Source organism: Macrotis lagotis, chromosome 5, assembly GCF_037893015.1.
Source record: "Macrotis lagotis isolate mMagLag1 chromosome 5, bilby.v1.9.chrom.fasta, whole genome shotgun sequence".
NCBI classification, from domain to species: domain Eukaryota; kingdom Metazoa; phylum Chordata; class Mammalia; order Peramelemorphia; family Peramelidae; genus Macrotis; species Macrotis lagotis.
In genome coordinates, this window is record NC_133662.1 from 272,960,952 (window position 1) to 272,974,745 (window position 13,794).

Consider the following 13,794-nt stretch of genomic DNA (forward strand, 5'->3'; position numbering starts at 1 on the left):
GCACCGCGCTCACTAAAACTGAGTTCAAATAACCAACTCAGGGAGGCTCCGAGGAATACCAGGCAGGACACGAAGCCTGAGCCTGGAATTGTTCTCCCTGCCAAACCCATATCGTGTGACTGAAGGTGAGGATAGGCCTCCCGTCGTCGCTGGGAGCAGTTCTCCATAGGGACTGTTTCCCGTGCCCGGCTCGGTGCCCTATCGCCCGGCGCCTGGAGCTGGCCCGGGCCGCCCCCGGGCTGCTGGGCCCGGGCCTGCCAGCCCCGACTCCCGGGCCCTTCACTCAGCCCCCGGTGACTGAGGAGGCGCAAGCGGGGGAGGGGGTGCCCCTCGCCGGGCCCGGCCGGGCCCCCCACCCAAGCCCCAGTGCCCGATGCACAAACGAGGACACTGAGGCAGAGGCCTGGGCTGCGGGGGCCGGGGGGCCGGGGGGGCCGGCCTGAGGCTACCCGGGCCTCAGTCTCAGCTCCGCTCCCCACTGCGGGGTGTCCTTCCTCCGGGGCCGCAGCGACAGGGGCTGGCGCCTGCGCAGGGAGAGCCAGGGAGGCCCCGGCCCCGCCCCGCGCCTGCGCCAGGGAGGCCCGGCCCCGCCCCGCGCCTGCGCAGGGACGGCCAGGGAGGCCCGGCCCCGCCCCGCGCCTGCGCAGGGACGACCAGGGAGGCCCGGCCCCGCCCCGCGCCTGCGCACTGGCTCCGCGGACGCTGGCCGGGCGGGGAGACTCCGGGTCCGCCTGCGGCCGCTCCTTTGTCCACCTCCGAGAGCCGCCGAGGCCGCCGAGCCAACGCCCGCCCATGGAGCTCCGGGGCCCGGCTCGGGCCGCGCTTCTCGGGCCGCTGCTGCTGCTGCTGCCGCTCCTGTCCCCGGCCGGGCCGGTCGTGGCCGCCCAGAGCGCGGCCGCCGGTGAGAGGGCGCCCGGGGCGGGGGGGGGGGGTAGGGCGGTCTGCGCCTGCGCGGACTGGCGGCCACGCCCCCCGCGCCCCCGGACTTTGGGGGGGCCCCGAGCCGGAGCCGCGGGAGGAGCCGGCCGGCCCGTGGGGCTGGGGGGGCGGGGGCCCAAAGCACCCGAACTTAGTGTCCGGTCACCTCCCAGCCCCGAACCCACCCAGGCTCCCCGATCCTCCGTTGGGGGGACGGGAGATTCGGTTCCTTGGGAAAACAAGCACCCCGAGGAGCTTGTTGGGAAGGGAAGAGTAGGGGGCGCGGCCCCCAAAGACCAGAGTGAGGGGCAGCCTGGACAGAGCTCTGCCCTCCCCGGGCCTCCGCTTCCTCATCTGTCAAAGGAAGAGCCCTGCACCCAGGATCCTGTGAGCTGCCAGTTACAGTTCTGCCGGGCAGGCCCTCGGGGGAGGAAGGGTGGGGGACCCCAGGGGGACCCCACGCATTGCTCGGGTTCTTTTTGATCGGTGGACCACCGTGGTTGTCCCCCCAGGTTGCGCCCAGAGCACCAACAGATCCTGTACCGAGTGCCTGAAGAACGTCTCGGTGAGTCCTCAGGGCCCCCTCACTGGCTGAGGGGGACACGGACACACAGACACACGGACACACACGGACACACATACACAGAGACTCTCTCTCTCTCTCTCTCTCTCTCTCCTCACCCCTCCCCCAGGGGCCTAGCAGGCATTTTTGAGGACCACTTTTTAGATGAGTAGATGAATGGTCAGTCAGACACTATTAGGTATTTTTCTTAGGGAAGGCTATTTTGGGGTAGCTTTGAACTCTCCTGAGAAGCAGCCCCAATGAGCACCCCGCTTTGAACCTTCCTGGGCTCCCCAGCTTCCCAGGACCAAAGGTAGGTTAGTTGGCCCTGAGGCCAGCTCTGTCCTCTATTCCCATTGACATCCTCTTGGAGGATGTTTCTGTACATCAGAGGTACCTGTTTGAATGGTCCTGTGGGGGGGAGGGAAAGATCTTTCTGGGACCAGGCACTCCCAGACCCTCAGGGGAATCTTGTACCTGGGCCAGTCCTGCCCAACTAGTTCTGCTGGGCCCAGGCCAGACTCCTGGGCCAGTCCTGGAGCTTCCCATCCAACTGTGCCCCCTCTTCTCCAAAGGCAGCAAAACAATCCAGAGTCTCTGTGAGATTTAAGGTGAGGCATTTGTTTCCAGGCCCAGTAGAGATGACTAAAAGGTAGCCAGCCCCCCAACAGCCATCAGGCTGTGTAACTCATACAGGCACCCCTGGAGGCCCTTGATTCAGTTCAGGCCTCAGGACTCCCACTCATAAGTCAGTCCACTTGGAGGAGAGACTTCTGACCCAGTTTTCTGCTTAAAGGAGGGCTTCCTTCTTTCTCTGGGTGGGGGGGGGTGGTTGGCCCTAGCTCTGCCGCCTTTCCCTGGGGTTAGCTTTTCCAACCCCAGATGTGGTGCTTGTCTCTGGCTGATGCTCTCTGCTGTCACCTCAGTGGCTGAGAAAGCCTGGCTCCTGTGCCCCATTCCCAGTTCCTCCAGTGATTCAGGGGCCTGGGTGATTGGTGAAAGGCACTGGACTCAATCTCAAGAAGGGAAGGCTACCAGGGCAGGAGGGACCTCCTCCTCCATTGGTGTGGGAATTTCTTTGATGGGTGAGGCTCCCCATGCTGGTCCTCCCTGCATCAGTTCTCCATCTCTGCTAATCAGCATTTATTAAGCATTAAGGGCCCACAAGACAAGGCCCAAACACACCCTGGCACATAGTATGGGGGTGATGAGGAAGGGAGGGTGGGAGGGACCCCAGGGCAGTACGAGAAGATCGAGGAGTAACCTGCTGTCCTTGTCATCCTGGCCTCTGTTTCAGTGTTTTTGGTGCAATACTAACAAAGCCTGCCTGGATTATCCGGTCCGTAACATCCTGCCACCCTCCTCCCTTTGTCAACTGAGCTCTGCCCGATGGGGTGTGTGCTGGGGTAAGTCCTGCCCCAGGCTGTGCTGAGGCTGAGGGGGTCCTGACTCTTAATTGAGGGGGCACTGGAAGCAAGGCCTTCCTAGGAGTGTAGGAGGAGGGGAGTCTGACTTTCAGCACTTTGGGCGACTGGGGTCAGGTAGGCAACATTTATTAAGTCCTTACTAAGTGCTGAGCACACAAAGAGACACAAACTCTTGGTCCCTGTCTTTGGGGCCCCTGGGCAGAGGCCCTGGAACCAGTGGGGAATTAGAGAAGGTGGAATTTTAGATGGGACTTGAAGGAAGCCAGGGAGCTCCGTGGTCAGAGTAGAGGGAGAATGGACCAGGCCCGGGGATGACAAGGCCCAGAGATGGAGGTCTTGTTCACAGATCAGCTGGGAGCCCAGGAGCACTAGATGGAAGAGGACATGGTGGGGAGTGAGGTAAAAGGGGGCTGGGTTAGGGGGGCGATTTTGAAGGTCCATCAGACCTCCTTGAATGGGGAGTGACGTGGTTGAACCTGAGCTTTAGGAATCATTTAGTGACTGAATAGATGATAGGCTGGAGTGGGAAAAGCCCTGCCTCCCCTAGCCACTGTTGCCATAGTCCAGGTTTGAGGGGCAGGGAACTGCACCAGGACTGGGGCAGGGTCAGAAGGAAGAAGCGGAAAAATTGAGGAGATACTACTGAGGTGAAATCTACAGGCCCTGGTACCATGATGGATCTGGGAGGGGGAGAGGGAGTGAGGTGCCCAAGATGATTCCTAGGTTAGGGGTCTGAGGGACTAGGAAGAAAGGCTCGTTGAGTTATGTTTTGGGCACACTATCTTTAAGATGTCTTTTGACGTCTAGTTCAAGATGTCTGAAAAGCAGTTGGTGGACTGCAAACTGGCAGAGTTTGGGGTGGGCAAGGGAGACTGAGAATCATCTGCATCAAGATGGTCAGTCTAACCACAGGAGCTGATAGGATCACCAAGGGAAATAGTCTGAAGGGAAAAGAGAAGGGGCCCCTCATGGTTAGAGGGTCTGGCCTAGAGGCAAATCCAGCAAAGGAGGAGGAGACCTGGGAGAGAGAGGGGGATGTCCCCAAAACCTTAGGGGAAGAGAGAATCCAGGAGGAAAGAGTGCCTCCTAGTGTCACCTTGGAGGAGGAAGTTTTGATGGAATAATCAGATTGTGAGCTGGACTTGTAAGGGGTTAAAAAGAGAAAGCAGAGAGTGGAGGCAGCTGGTGGAGATAGGCTTTCATCCCAAAGGACAGAAGAAATCAGAGGGCCAAAGTGAGCAGGGATGGAAGGGGCAAGGGCAGGGAGACATGGGGATATCTGTAGGCAGGAACGAAGGGGAGGTGAAGGGGTGGAGCAGTATCACCAGTCAGGTTGAGGACTTGACCTCACTGGGGAGTCAGGCCAAAGATGGATCGGGGCTGCCCTTGTGCTGGTGGGATAGCCAGAGCCCCCGGGGCGGGGGTCTTTATGGCTCCTCTCCCCTCCCTTCCAGATTGGTAACTCACAGAAGGCTCAGCTGTGGCCCAGGAAGCCCTCTGCCCTGAGACACACCATGCTTACCTCTGCACTGGAGAGATCCTGAGAGGGAAGAAAGTTGTGGGGAGCAGGGAGAAGCAATGGCACAGGTCTCCCCACCGCCCCAGGATTTGCCTCTGCCAGGGCATTTCCTGGCTGCTGAATCACGTTGAGGCTGACAAGTCATCAGCCTCAGGGTCACATGATTTGGGGCTTGTGATAGGAAGGGCAAGTTTAGGCAGAGGAAGGGAAGAGAAAGGATAACCTGCAAGGAAAACCCCCAGTCAAGTCTCCCGCCAAGGGGTGGGCTGAGAGCTAGCAGCTGGGTGTGTTGGCACTGAGAAAACCTGGCTCTAGGTACCGTGTCCTCTGGTTCCCTGCTCAGAGCTGGCAGGCCAAGGAGGATATGGTCAAGGCTCTCTCCTGGCAAGAAGAGGGGAAGCCAAATAGTTAATGGAACCAAACCGAGCAACTCCTAGAGGAGGTAGAAATGTTGCTCCCCTCCCACCCCTGACTATGCACCAGGATGACAGATGGCACCCACGTGAATCATCCGTCATCCTCAGGTCAGACAAGTGGGAGGCTGGCTGGACTGGGCCTGCTCAGACACATCCTCTAGCAGACACTTATAATGGCCCATCAGACAGTGACCCCAAAGGGCACGGAAGGGAACAAGGACATTGAGCAGAGTAAGCTGAGCAAAGATCCCTTCTTGGGGTGTCTATCAGGGTTTCTGGCCAGGCCTCTGAGGGGCACCCAGAATTCCTGGGATAGAGTGAGGAAGTGACATCCGCAGCTGAGCCAACCCAGCCTCAAGGATGGTTTCCAAATCTTTTAAAGAAAAATGAGTCCCCTTGCATGGGGCATCCATCCCCTGGAGATTGATCCTGAGCCTCAGCCAGACCACCTCTGCCACTCCGTAAACTAACTTGGTTGTGTTTGTGCTCATCTTCCCCATCTCATTTTGACCACCACATGTGGGCCCCCTCTCAGTACCTTCCTTTGCCATGGTGGCCATATTTGGTCTGAATGGGGATGGGAGGGGGGTGAAAGAGCAGAAGGAAAGGTAGCAAGAGTGGCATTGGCCCAGTGCTGGTGATTGGCGCACATGATCTTGGAGACCCAGATGCAAATCTAGCTTCAGACACTTAACTGCTTAACCAACCCTGTCTTGCCTCGGTTTCATTGATCTTAGAATGGGGACCATAATATCAGCTCCCAAGACAGGCATTGCTCCTTTCCTTGAGGAGATGGGGGAGTGCACTGAAGTCCAGTGGAGCTCCGATGGAAGGTAGACACAGAGCAGTGAGCAGCCCACCCTCCCCTCCTGGAAACTGGCCTGAACTGTATGGGCTTTGTGGTGGAGGAACCATGGGAGCCACAGGTGGGACCCTGTGTTCCAAGCCTTGTACCGAAGACTCAAGGGCAGATCAGACCCTAGCCCAGACATAGAACTGAGCTCCAGGCTGAGCCTCCCCTGAGGACAAGCTTTTAGCAAGGGGGAAATAATTTTGTTGTAACATGGGCCCTGAAAGGAGTCCATGCCCCATAACTTAGAAACAAATCTACCGGGGGTGGGGGGGTAGTTTTAGTTTTGAATGTTTTCTAAGCTGTCTGAGTCAGATAGCCCCCTTCCCTGCCTGCTCCTGCAGATAACCTGATTGGACCAGGTTAGAGGCCTGCCTCTCTTCAAGTTCCCCTGCAACTCAGATGGATCTGGCTGGGAAGAAAGGCTTGCCAGTGGTCTCCCAGCAGTACCTGTCCAGGGGGCTGGGTGGCTGGGGAGGGGGGCTCTCTTGAGGTGCTCTTGGTGAGGTATGGGCTGAGCCGGATGGTCATCTAGATCATTTCCCACATTGTCTGATTTCTATGAAACAGATTGGGAAAGGGGTCTGGGCAGGGTGGAAGGGAGACTGAATGTGGCCACAAGCAGGTGAAAGGAATATGAGGTGCTGCCAGAGCCTGGTGTTGATCAGGGCAGGGGCAGGGAGAAAAAGGAAAGTGCACGTTTTACTTCAAGCAAGCCCGCACCAAAGTGTCTGGCCAGCAGGACGGCCAAAGACAGAAATGGCAACGGTAGGAGGCTGAATTTAGAGCTTGAAAGCTGGGCCACAAGTCCAGGTTTGCCCAGAGGTGGTTGTTGAGGCCCAAGAAGTCAGGAAGAGGAAGGAGAAGGAGCAGCAGACTCCCAGGGCAGAAATCTGCCTCCTGAGGTGAAAATGTTGGCAGCCAAAGTTTGTCCTAGGGACTTGGATCTGCTCCTATTCTTTTTCTTTTTACAGAGAAGGAAGTAGTCCCACAAAGCTTGTTGACTTGAGGTCATGTCCTGTGACTCCAAGGAATAAGGGAGTGGGGGGGGGGGGTGTCTGACTTTAGGGGCCTAGATCTCTGCTCTGGCCTTTTTTTTTTTTTTTAAAGAAAGGGCAGGTGGGCAGCTAGGTGGTACAGTGGATAAAGCACCGGCCCTGGAGTCAGGAGGACCTGAGTTCAAATCCATCCTCAGACACTTAATAATTACCTAGCTGTGTGGCCTTGGGCAAGCCACTTAACCCACATTGCCTTGCAAAAAAAAAAAAACTCAAAAAGAAAGGGCAGTTGTCTCTTCTGCTGTCTGTGTTCCCTACTGCTGCCTGCAGAATCTGCTGTTTGGGGCTTCCATCCCAAGAGCAGGAGCAGAGGCAGTGGAAATAGCACATTCTGGGCTTTAATAAAGGCCCCAGACCTTTCCTGTCCCTGCCTTCTAGCTCTGCACCTGAATGGATGGGCTTGGGTCTTCTCAGAAGCAAAAGTGAATGATTTGTAGCCAAACAAGATTCACCAGTCTTTAGATCTAGAAACTAGCAAGCTCCCAAAAGCATTTTAAAAATGATTTACTTTATATTTGCAGAAAAAAATCTCACTTTGCAATAATGCTTCTTAAAGGACTAGGTGCAGGAGGATGGATTTTTCAGGCTGGACAGCCTCCAGTCATTTAAGAGAAATTTTAAAGTAATTATATTGTTAAATTAGGAGTTGGTAGCAAAAAGCAAAATAAAAATCATCAACTGATAAACTCCAAGTTTAATTTTTTGGAGTGAAATAGCATATGAATAGCTCGAGGTTGGCACAGTGCACAGAACCCTAACCTGGAGGTAGGAAGACCCAAGTTCATGTGCAACCTCAGATACTTCTAGCTATGTGACTCTGGCATGTCATTTCTTTGGTCTGCATGTCCTAAACTGTGATGATGATGTTTGTCTTTTGTTCTCGAAGATGACCATGACATGCACCTGAGACATACACCTGAATTGGAGTGAGGGGGTTTGTGCTAAGTCACAAGCCTCAGTTTCTCCTCTGGAGCCATCTGGATCCAGTGACTAGATATGGATCAGGGCAACTATAGATGGCCCTGAATGAGAGGTAGTCAGGGTTAAGTGACTTGCCCAAGGTCACATAGCTCGTGTCAGATATCTGAGGACAGTCCTTCTGACTCCAGGGCCAGGGCTCTAGCTACTGTGCCATCTGGATGCGAGACAATCCGGGTTGAGTGTTAACAGTAGCACTTGTCTCTCCAGGTTATTGTGAGACTCCAGTGACATAATCTTTGTAAAATGCACCTTCCCCCATTGCAGACTAGCAGTGGTGGTGCTCCCAGCCAGGACACTTTGTATATCTTCCCCTAAGCTGAACCCCTGGTCCTATATGTTGTTGTCATCCCTGCTCTGCAGATAGAAAACAGATCTCACAGTAGACTGGATTTGAAGCTTGGGGCTTCTGTCTCTCCAAATTCCACCTGTTTAAAATGCCTCTTAGAAGACAGTGTAGATGGGAGAAGTCTAGAAAGTCCAATCCTAGTCAAACCAAGAGTGCTTTCTCCTGTGAGCAATCCCCATACAATGGATTGACCCAGGTGGGCAGATTCAGAAAGGGATTTCCTTCATGGGCTGTCTGGGATAGAATTTTCCTTCTATAATCTATGGAGTTGTTGGGAGTGGGGGTTGCCTGAGGGAGCCAGCCAGGGATCTTTCCCCTGCAACTGCTAAGATTCTCCAGTTGGGTCAGATTCCGTGTCCCTGGAGCTCTCTGGGTTGATAGCCTTGCACCCGAATGCCCAGGTACTGCTCTGAAATCAACCTGTGAGGGATAGGCAGAAGCAAGGGCAGAAGATTTTAAAGGCCATGGAGTTTGGCCTTTTCTCCTGGAGATGGAGGGGGCTGCTATAGGTCTGTGAAAGGCAGGAGAGTGACAGGTTCTTGGGGAGGGGAAAGATGAATGGTAAAACTGTTATACCAGTAGGGAATGGCCACATGAGTAGGGAGAGGACCTCATGAAGATTTTCTTACCAACACTTGGTGCCTGACTTGTTTGGGGAATAAAGGCAAGTGACCATCTTCACAAAGCAATGTCTGAAAGATGGGTGGGTTTGGGGGAAAGAAAAGTTGAGTTTTGGACATGCTGTATTTGGGAGGCCTGTTTGACATCCAGTGGAAAGGTCTTTCAAGAAAGAAGAGGCTTGGGAATCCTCTGCAGAGGGGTGATGCTTAAACCCATGGAAGTTTGCACCATCACCAAACAATGGTATAGCAAACCCAGGGCTGAAGTCAGCCAGAAGGGAGAAGGGTGTCCAGCAGCAGAGAGATAAACTTCAGATTTGGTGGGAGCAGATGCTGGCACTCCATGACTGACTGGGTTAAGGAGTTGATGGACCTGGTGGGGAGATACTCTTATTGGAAGGGACAGGGAGCCATGCGCTTCTGCAAAGTGGGGAAAGTGCAATCAATCCCATGAAGAGCCACGGTTGGGAAGAGACCCCAGGGGGAAGATGTTCATCCTGCTCTTCTAACCCAACACGTTGCACTTTGCCTGTCTTTGTGTCCACAGTTAACTTCGAAGCCTTGATCATCGCCATGTCAGTGGTGGGAGGAGCCCTCCTCTTGGGCCTCACAATCTGCTGCTGCTACTGCTGTAGGAAAAGGAAGAACCAAAGGTAAGTGCTGGGGGAGGGGTGGCCTCTGGGACTCCGGACTGCAGCTACTGACTAGTGACTGGCTCTCTCTTGGTCTTAGCAGGCCAGATAAAGAAGAAGAGCGTGCTGCAAGAGAGAGAGAAGAAAGGAAAGTACGGCAAGAGGAAAGGTGAGGGGGACACCCAGTCCTACAGACAGCTCTGGTTTGTGCTTTATCCAAAGAATTCAGTTCTCTTTAGCCTCAGGCTCAAATCAAGAGGAGGGTCTGGTCAGCTGCCAGGAGGCTGTAGGGTGAAGGGCATGGAGCCAGGAAAGGGGGGACTGGAAGGAATGTGTTCTCAAAGGAAGACCAGTATGTTGTCACATCCAGCCTAGAGCAAGGATGTCACATTTGGGAAAGGGCCTTGACTAAAGCAGAAAGGAAGACTAAAACCCAGAAAGGTAGGATGTCTGTGTTCTATCCCAGGGGACAGCCACAGAGGGATTTGTAACCAGACTTGGGTCACTTTGTGGAGGAGATGCCAGGCACAAGACTTTTTTTCTTTTTTTGGTTTTTGCAAGGCAATGGGGTTAAGTGGCTTGCCCAAGGCCACGCAGCTAGGTAATTATTAAGTATCTGAGACCGGATTTGAACCCAGGTACTCCTGACTCCAGGGCCGGTGCTCTATCCACTGTGCCACCTAGCCACCCCCAGGCAGGAGACTCTTGGACAGGGGCACCACAAGCCCAGAGCCAGCTGTGCTGATGGCCTGACCATCCTGGCAGCACTTGCAGTGCAGTGGCCACATGCTGTTTACTAGATAGTCATAAACTGAATTCTTGGAGCTCTTGGTGAAATGGGGTGTTGGGTGGCAAACAGCCTGGCAGGTGTCCACCAAGGCCTGCAACTAGAGCCTGCCGGGTTTGCTTAGACTGAATTAGCGAGATGGGGGCCCTCAAGGGAGGGCTACAAGTGTTAAGGTGACGGTTACGTTCTTGTCCCTAAGCTTGAACAGGTTTGTGCATCATGGGATTATTTTCCTTTTGTAGGAGAGCAGAGATGAAGTCCAGACATGAAGAAATCAGGAAAAAATATGGTGAGACTCACTTGAAGTTTTATCTATTGTCCATTGATTCTCATGTGTGTCCATTAAAGTCATGCAGTCAGCCCCTGCTGGGAAATCAAGAGTTTTGTCAAAAAAAGTCAGTGTCCTATGACTGACTATAGTGAGCCCTCTCAGGAATGCCCCCATTGTCCCCATCTGGACTGGGAAAGTGTCACCCCCCACTGGCCCTGTCTGGGTGGGCTCTAGTTACTGAATCAGGTGGGATGAGGCCTGGTTCATCCCTGCTTGGGAAGCTCTCTGAAGTCCCCTTCAGCCTCCTCTGTTCCTTTCCTGTAGAGCTTTGTGACAGGGCACCTTGCCAGGCCCTGCTCTCTCCTCCCTCCCCTACCTGGTTTTATACAGGTCCTTCCTGGACAGCTCCTTGTTGGCTCGTGCCTCTGAAGGGTGGTGTGGCTATCACTTGACCTTACCCCACCTCTCTCTTAGGGCCAAAACAAGTAGAATTTCCAAGACTGTCATCTTATTTATTGGTCAGCTCACACTCTTTCTTCTACCTGTGGGCTTTAGATTTCTGGAGATGAGAATTGTGAGACCCTGGCCTTCACTCCTTCCTCTTCTTGCTCTTTGTTCTTCACCATTTTTCCCACAGTTAAAATTGACTTGGACATGCTTCCTCATATCTACATGATGGTGGCATTTTCAGGTTGGGATAGGAATCCATGGGATTCCCAGACTGTCACTCATGATCGAGAGCTGACTCAGTTGGACTAAAATGTCCAGTAGAGATGGCAAGAGACTTGAGAGATTGGAAAGTGTCTAATTTATGTCGTCTTGTGTAGATCTGTTGACAAATTGAAGCAGGGACCAAGAAACCATAAGAAGAACCCTTGGTCTTGGAGGTGGTAAATGGTTTACCCAGAGTGGACTAGACAGCCATTGAGAGCAGGGACCTAGGCTTGTTTGACTTTGTCTTCTCCCAACACTGAGAATCGGTCACAGATCACATTGTTGCTCCCACCCTTCTCGAAGGAGGGATGCAGGGCAGAGCAGTCCTCGTCTGGTGGTCAGATGCCCCAATAACTAATAAGAGAATTTCCCACTGAAGGAGGACAGATGTAGGCTTGGATAACAGTTCCCTCTCTGAGCCTCTGTTTTCTGTTCTTCCCCCCCCCCCCCCCCCCCGCCACATTCTGAGCGTAGGGGCCAGATTTTAGCCATTTTTTCTAAACATGGGTCGAGATCAACTCAGGTCTGTCTAATCTGTGCAAGGTGTTGTAACCATGCAGTTGAGTGAGCTCACTTTGCCTTCAATTTCCAGACATGTTATTTAATAAACAGGACCAATTTGAGTCATCCATCTCCCTGTGCTTCCCAAGACCATTCAGCTAATGACCTGAGGGAATCTCTAGTCTCAGGAAATTCTAGAGAAATGAGTTTGTTTCCTTGCATTTTCCCCATTCAGTGGATGAATTGTAAATTTAATCTGTCTTATTTTCAGGGCTGTTTAAAGAACAGAACCCATATGCCAGATTTGAGAACTAGGCCTCTGTGGAAATTCCTGTTGGCCGCTGGTGGCCGAATCTCCCCAAGGGGAATGCGGCTGCTCAGAGGAGTCCAGGTCCTAGGAAAGCATACGGTCAGAAATCACATCCACATCTTCCATTAATCTGCTGCTTTCAGTAAAGAGCCTTATGTTCAAGTGAAGCCCTCTCTAATCCCTGATGAATTATTCTAGCCAGATTCTAGACATTCCAGCAAGAGGAGCCCTTCTCCTTCTCGGATCCCTGACAGTGCTCCCCAGCACAGAGGCTGGAAAACTTCTTCCCCTTTTATCTTCTTGGCCGCCTTCCCCTCTGGGAGTCAAGAAATACCTCTGCTCTCGGTTGGCCCTTCTCATTCCTCCCAAGTCATCCTCAGCACAGTGTCTTGAGCATTGTTTTTGATTTCAAACAGAAGCCTTGTTTGGTTTGAAATATGTAGTCATCCTTTCCCTTTAATCCCTAATGATCAGGCACCCATTGAAATATGCACCTTTCTTGAGAGTGATATGGGAAGTTTTCTTTAGTTCACCCCAAAAGAAGCCACCATCTGCATACTTGGGTTCATTCTCTTCTCTAAAGTACCGTAGAAAGATGGCATTGGAAAAGTCAGCCAAAATTAGAGGGTTTTGGGGGTGGTTTTTTTTTGTTTGTTTTTTTAGGATCCTTCTGTTTTTAACAGATTCAGTTAAATTTTTCTGGCTCTGGGAACAGGACCTGAAAACAGCATCCTGCTCCCTTCAGCCTCAGGGACAAAGGGCAATGCCTCTGTATGGGCCTAAAAAAGTGCCTTCTTCAGAACCTTCTCTAGAGGTGAGCTTGGCTGTGAGGGTGTGAGGATGCTACAGGGACCCCTGCCTGGGGAACAGAGCTGACCTCTAGATGGGGACCAGAGACCTTTGACAGGCAGAGGCAAATAAGCAGGGATTCCCAATCACCTGCCATGGAACCATAAGGGCTGCTGCTCATTTCTGCCTCTGGGGTGAAGTTGGCCGGTATTTCAGGGGGACATAGCGAGCTGTCTGAGGAGGAGTGTGCTGGGCGTGCTCCTGACAGTGTTGAACAGGGTGAGAACAGGGAACCATTCTGGCAGCCCTTCTTTCTCATGCTGCAGTATCTGCTCCATCAAGGCCAGGCAGCACAGGCCGGGCAAGGTGGAGAATTCCATTGTTGTACTCCTGTTCTGCTGTGGAGAAGGTAGAGGAAGTTTCCTCTCAAAAGTTAGCAGTGTAACCCAAAGCTACTTTTTAATCTTCAGCAATGTTGAAAAATGTTATTCTTGCACTCTTTTTAAAAACACTTTTTGTATGATGTATGTAATGGTCTTACTGTGAATTAACCTTTCTACACTGAAAATCTTAGCCTCCAAGAAGCTGTCTGGCTTAAATCTTGCTTCCCTAAGTTCCTCAGTCACCCAAGCAAGGGGTCCAGTGTGTCCATCTCCTTGTCGATGGATCTGTTGAGGAGAGGCCTAGGGGTGGGGGAAGGGCTTCCAGGAAAAGGTGCTGAAGAGCTACCTGCCATGCAACAAGAGCAACTTCCCTTGGAAGGCCCAGCAAGTATCACTGGGATGACTGTTGTGCTTTTAACCTTTTCTTACCTAGAGGAGCCCAGATTCTTAAATTGTATCTGCTTTTTTTCTAGTCTGCCTGAAGCCACAGGCTGCCATCCTCATGCTTGTGAGTGCCTTAAATTGGGGAGTTTCAAATAAAAAAGATTTATTGTAGTTTTGTGTTATGTGTTGTTTACGTCTGCGCTTGTAACTGATCCTTGTGCAGCGAGGGTAACTGCACACACGTGATCTGCCCTCAAGCCTGAGAACTCCAGAGAAAGGTCAGACCCCAGCCCTGCCCTCTGCAAAGCAGGGGATGACTCCCAGGA

At 52.9% G+C, this 13,794-nt stretch overlaps 1 protein-coding gene across 2 annotated transcripts; it reads left to right on the forward strand.

Annotated features, from left to right (window-relative positions):
* Nucleotides 1–670: 670 nt before the first annotated feature.
* Nucleotides 671–12,079, forward strand: PTTG1IP (PTTG1 interacting protein). 2 transcript variants are annotated; one of them, XM_074189949.1, is made up of 7 exons: nucleotides 671–901; nucleotides 1,431–1,483; nucleotides 2,778–2,886; nucleotides 9,245–9,350; nucleotides 9,430–9,498; nucleotides 10,359–10,405; nucleotides 11,874–12,079. In XM_074189949.1, exons 1-7 carry the CDS (start codon nucleotides 793–795, stop codon nucleotides 11,915–11,917), a joined length of 537 nt encoding a protein of 178 aa, XP_074046050.1. In that variant the 5' UTR covers nucleotides 671–792; the 3' UTR covers nucleotides 11,918–12,079. The 2 variants fall into 2 exon arrangements, with proteins under 2 accessions (XP_074046050.1, XP_074046051.1); XM_074189950.1 differs by having other exon boundaries at nucleotides 9,433–9,498.
* Nucleotides 12,080–13,794: the final 1,715 nt, after the last annotated feature.

Coding starts and splice junctions, on each gene's coding strand:
- PTTG1IP (XM_074189949.1), top strand. CDS start 793: ATGGAGCTCCGGGGCCCGGCTCGGGCCGCGCTTCTCGGGCCGCTGCTG. Junction 1,484..2,777: donor AGTGCCTGAAGAACGTCTCG/GTGAGTCCTCAG, acceptor CCTCTGTTTCAG/TGTTTTTGGTGCAATACTAA. Junction 9,499..10,358: donor AAAGTACGGCAAGAGGAAAG/GTGAGGGGGACA, acceptor TTCCTTTTGTAG/GAGAGCAGAGATGAAGTCCA.